This window comes from Nerophis ophidion, linkage group LG01, assembly GCF_033978795.1.
Source record: "Nerophis ophidion isolate RoL-2023_Sa linkage group LG01, RoL_Noph_v1.0, whole genome shotgun sequence".
Lineage (NCBI taxonomy): Eukaryota > Metazoa > Chordata > Actinopteri > Syngnathiformes > Syngnathidae > Nerophis > Nerophis ophidion.
Genome location: NC_084611.1, coordinates 86,629,102 through 86,635,101, shown reverse-complemented (window position 1 = coordinate 86,635,101; position 6,000 = coordinate 86,629,102). Strand labels below are relative to the sequence as shown.

The window sequence follows — 6,000 nt, the reverse complement described above, 5'->3', positions numbered from 1 at the left end:
TATTTGGCTTTTTGGCTCTTTCAGCCAAAAAGGTTCCCGACCCCTGTATTAGGCTTTTATATTTTATTTATTTTTATTATTTTTTATTTATTTATGTTAGTTGTTTTTAGGGAGGTCCCGATCCGATATTGATATCGGAAATCGGTCCGATATTGGCCAAAAAAGTGAATATCGGATTTTATCGGACTGAATCTAAAAACTCCGATACAAGCGCTCCGATATAAGCTGTCCATTTTCCGCTGCAGCATTTCTATAATAGGTGACTGGTTTGATCACACTCCAACACAGTAGGTGGCGGCAAGGCCCCTTAATTAACGTTGGTGGCGGCCGCGGAAGAAGAGCGTCTCTGATCCAGCATGCACAGCCCACGAGATCACAACAACGACAACGCGTGTGCTCAGCAAAGTGTACTGATGTCGGCTGTGTGGAAGTATTTTAACTCACAGCATGCCGAAATGCTTATCTTCTTAAAAAAAAATCTCCACATTATGCTCGGACTGCAGAAAGTGGAGAAGGAGGAGGAGTAATAAGGGTAGTCAGCACTGACTGATTATTATTTGTTTTATGCTCTTGTTATTAGAGTGATATGTTTATTGTGTTTACACTATTCTTCAGTGAAGACTAAGAGTAATTACTACATTGTTTTGGGCATAGTCAGTCAGTGAAACTGGAGCTGTGACTCTTAATTTAGAGCAGTTGGACAGTGGACAATATTGTGTTGTTTTTGTGGTTTTTGTCCCTGCCCACAGTTGTTTCCAACATATGCTGACAGTAAAAAAAAATAACTGAAGTGAACTTGAATTGTTTGCACTTTAAAACGTTTTTTGTTTTTTTTATTGGATTTATTTAGGTTATTTTTCAGGGTTTTCTAATTTATTTTTAATTTATTCTTTTCAATTGTATAATTATGTTGGTATTAGTGGTTATTTTGCACTTTAAATATAACATTTTGTTTTTATTGGATTTGTTGAGGTAATACTCTTATGTTGAAGGTTAAAATGTATGTAACCAATTGGTTAATAATAAATGGGTCAGTTTTTCCTATACCTACTCTTGCTGACTATTGTTTTCTGTTTTAACACTACAACATCAGTAACAGTAACATCACTTTATCAAGCCTTTTCTAACATTCTACAAAACAAAATAAGGAATAAATATATGTATGATTCGTGCCTATATCGTATCGTATTGATATCGGTATCGGCAAATATTCAAGGCTACAATATCGGTATCGTATCGGAAGTGAAAAAGTTGTATCGGGACATCCCTAGTTGTTTTATTACACTGTGGCACTTTGAGGTTGTTTGCTCAATATAAAGAGTTTTTTTTTTTGTTTTTTTTTACAAATAAAATCTATTATTATCCGCTTACGTCAACTTGAGTCAGCCAATCCTGAGGAATGATGACCGAAACAGGTTCCACTGTAATACACTACCACACATATATGTACTCTACTCTATATTTCAACATTTTGAGTCCTTGACCCCTGCCCTGCATTGACGGCGACTGTTGTTTATTCCGGAACAGGTGATCGCCATCGTGATGGACTTGCTCACAGACCTCCAGATCCTGCAGGACCTGATGGACGCCGCCTCCCGCCGCGCGGTGCCCGTCTACATCCTCCTGGACAACAGCGGCGTGCCGCACTTCCTGGACATGTGCTCCAGGCTGCAGATCGGCGCCCAGCACCTCCGGGTAAGATGAGAGCCTCACATAAGTGATGAATGTTGCACAAAAGTGGAATCTGAGTATTGGCTCTTTAGTGCTGCCCTACTGGCTCCCTGTAGCATTTAAAAAAAAAAAGATTGAAAATGGAAAAAGATGTGGGAAAAATATTTTTTGTTGTTTTATTATGTTTTTTGTTTGAGGACAAACATAACACAAACCTTCTCGTTAGTTAGAAAGCCCACTGTTTAATATGTTTGTGTGCTTCACTGATGAGACTAATAGGTGAACATCGTTTTGTCCTACTAATTTCGGTGGTTCTTGAACTCACCATAGTGTTGGTCTCATTTTTTCCACCAAAAGTTTTATACTGTGCGTGAATGCACAAAATTGCGCTTTGTTGATGTTATTGACTTACTGGAGTGCTACTCAGGCATATTTGGTCAGTGCATGACGACTGCAAGATAATCAATGCTAACATGCTATTTAGGCTAGCTGTATGCACCTGTGAAGTGAAGTGAATTATATTTATATAGCGCTTTTCTCTAGTGACTCAAAGCGCTTTTACATAGTGAAACCCAATATCTAAGTTACATTTAAACCAGTGTGGGTGGCACTGGGAGCAGGTGGGTAAAGTGTCTTGCCCAAGGACACAACGGCAGTAACTAGGATGGCGGAAGCGGGAATCGAACCTGCAACTCTCAAGTTGCTGGCACGGCCGCTCTACCAACCGAGCTATGCCGCCCCCAATATACCTATACCTACAAATGTCTCATTTGTAGGTATATTTGAGCTCATTCAATATCCTTTACTTTTATCCTCTTCGTATATAATTTAGTGTCTCATGACACATTATCTGTATGTAATATTGGCTGCATTTCAGATAGTTGTTTGTGTACCATGTTGTTCCAGACCACAGCAAACGTTACCTAGCTTGCCAAAGATTGTAATAAATCTGTTAAAAGACTTTAACTTGGACACACACATCTATACCTCTGGTCATTATAAGACAGTAATTTCCAGGAGTTATATCACCTTCTGAGTAGTCGCTGATTTACTAATGGTTTCTAAAATTGTAAAAATGTGTAGAATAAATATTACATTTCAACATTTCTGTTAATATAGTCATTTTGATAGTAGGCTATTATAGCTAATATAGACACTTACGTCAGGTGTTGCCTTCATTATAAAACTTATATATGGCTTTTCATTTTTTGCGGCTCCAGACAGATACGTTTTTTTGTATTTTCGGTCCAAAATGGCTCTTTCGAGAGTTTGGTTGCCGACCCCTGAGCTCGCATCTTAAAATTTCCTTGGACACAACTGTTGTTTTATTAATTTTTTATGACCAAACGTTGTCCAGTGTTTGTTTCGTGTGAGTTTGAACCGTTAAAGGCACTAAATACTGTTTTACAGGTAATTTAATCACAATAAAACAGGACTCATTTAGGTCGTCACAGAAGGAACAACAAGGTTAATTTCTTTGAATGCAAAATCTGTTGGCAAATTTACAGCCGCTCATATTTGTGCAAAGACGTTTCCTGGTCTTGCATAAGCAAAGGTGCACGAGGTCTGCGCACTTTGTAATTCCACACCGCAGAAATGCAGGAAGTGCCGACCACAAATACTCAAAATGCAAATGCGTATGGATGTTATTTTGACTTCCGTGACTCACAGGCATTGGAATTTTCCCCACAAACACCTTTTATATGTAAGTGATTCTCAAACTGTGGTACGTGTACGGGCTCCATCTCGTTCAGTTCTTGTATTTACAAAACCCAAAACCAGAGAAGTTGGCACGTTGAGTAAATGGTCATTAAAAACAGAATACAACGATTTGCAAAACCTTATCAACTTATATTCAATTGAATAGACGGCAAACACAATATATTTAATGTTGAAACTGAGAAACTTATTTTTTTTTTTGCAATTTAATGGCAGCGACACATCGCAAAAAAGTTGGCACAGGGGCATTTTTACCACTGTGTTACATGGCCTTTCCTTTTAAAAACACACAGTGAACGTTTGGGAACTGAGGAGGCCAATTTTTGAAGCTTTTCAGGTGGATTTTTTTTTTCCCCATTCTTGCTTAATGTACAGCTTAAGGCGTTCAACAATCAGACCACAGAACACTTTCACACTTTGCATCAGTCCATCGGCGGCGTTTCTGGGTGTTGTTGATTAATGGCTTTTTAACTTGCACTTACAAATGTAGCAACAAACTGTAGTTACTGACAGTGGTTTTCTGAAGTGTTTTGGAGCCCATGTGGTGATATCCTTTACACACTGATGTCACTTTTTGATGCAGTGCCGCCTGAGGGATCGAAAGTCACGGGCTTCCTGCTTACGTACAGAGATTTTTTCCAGATTCTCGGAACCTTTTGATGATATTACGGATCGCAGATAGTGAAATCCCTAAATTCTTTGCAATAGCTCCTTGAGAAATGTTCTTAAACTGTTCGACAATTTACTCATGCATTTGTTCATTAATTTATTAACGTGGACCCCGACTTAAACAAGTTGTAAAACTTATTCGGGTGTTACCATTTAGTGGTCAATTGTACAGAATATGTACTGAACTGTGCAATTTACTAATACAAGTTTCAATCAATCAATCAATAAACCAATCAATTCACAAAGTGTTGACCCTCGCCCCATCCTTGTTTGTGAATGACTGAGCATTTCATGGAAGCTACTTCTATACCCAATCATGGCACCCACATATTCCCAATTAGCCTGTTCAACTGTGGGATGTTCCAAATAAGTGTTTGATGAACCTTCCTCAACTTTCTCAGCCTTTTTTGCCACTTGTGCTAGACAGGCATCAAATTCAAAGTTTCGAAATATTATGCAAAATAAACTTTTTGTACCTTCTGGTAGCTGCTGATGTTTATTTGGGATCTTCATTAGTCCTGAAAATGTGTAGTCCGTGCCGACACCGTACTCAATAAGCTTCTTCTTTTTCTCTATTTTCTTGTTTTGGGACATTCATCCTCCTCTGTTGCCATTTCTAATATAAAGTAGTGTAAAGTTCTAACTTATATCTGTCAGTAGACTCGCGATGGAAGCGCTAAAAAATACCGCTGTAGTGAGTTTACAGTATTGACCCACGGAACTTTAGTTATTAGAGAGTTCCGGTCAAACGTTTTTTTCTGGGAGACATTTCCAGCGTTGTTGTTGCACTAGTGAGCCACGGATGAGGAGAAGCTGCTCCGTTATTGATTGAATTAAAGTCTGAATGTCATTAAAACAGTTAGCTCCATCTTTTGACACTTCTTCCACTCCCGTCCTTGCACGCTACACCGCTACAACAAAGATGACGGAAAGAAGATTCTGTGAAAGGTGAGCCACGTAAATAAGACCGCCCACAAAACGGCGCATCCTGAAGCGACTGTCAGAAAGAGGCTTGAAGATGGTCTGTAAAACATCATCTATGCAACATTTTGACCAAAGAACCACTATTACATGTTATGTAGACCACAAGGAAGTATTTTAAATGTAGAAAAAAAATCATAATATGGCCCCTTTAATGCGCCTTATGTATTAAAATAGACCTGCTAATCGCAGTGCGCCTTATAGTCCCGTGCAGCCTATTCAACGAAAAAAACGTTAACCGGACGATAAATGGAATGAAGTCAGTAAGTTTGCCAGCCTCGATAACCGCCACGTGTATGAGTTGTTACGGGTTAAGAGAGCGACCACGGTTTTGCATCGGTTTCAGCAGCTGCGGTCACTCCTGCTACAATTAAAAGGCAGTAATGATAACCGCTGTAAAAGTCCCGACGCTTATTGTGAATTATATTTATATAGCGCTTTTCTCAAGTGACTCAAAGCGCTTTACATAGTGAAACCCGATATCTAAGTTACATTTAAACCAGTGTGGGTGGCACTGGGAGCAGGTGGGTAAAGTGTCTTGCCCAAGTACACAACGGCAGTAACTAGGATGGCACAAGCGGGAATCGAACCTGCAACCCTCGAGTTGCTGGCACGGCCACTCTACCAACCGAGCTATGCTGCCCCACAATTTAGTATTACCATATTAAATTGAAATGAAAGAAAAACCGTGATTAAGGGACAAGCGGGAGAAAATGGATGGATGGATGGAGACCAATTAGCGTTAGCTTGCATAAATGCTAACACGTAAACAAGAGACAATAACATATTTCCCAATTAAGGAACGTCATTCCCAAATCTAGACTTGTATAAACACTTTACTATATATATATATATATATATATATATATATATATATATATATACATACATACATACATACATACATACATACATACATACATACATACATACATATATATATATACATATATATATCCA

The 6,000-nt window shown here is 38.7% G+C and overlaps 1 protein-coding gene across 1 annotated transcript in view; it reads left to right on the top strand.

Annotated features, from left to right (window-relative positions):
* fam83fb (family with sequence similarity 83 member Fb) overlaps positions 1 to 6,000 on the top strand; it is a 53,714-nt gene that overhangs the window by 22,992 nt on the left and 24,722 nt on the right. The window contains exon 2 of the mRNA XM_061914481.1: positions 1,528 to 1,695. Coding sequence (XP_061770465.1) covers positions 1,528 to 1,695 — 168 coding nt within the window. The remainder of the gene's footprint in view (positions 1 to 1,527; positions 1,696 to 6,000) is intronic.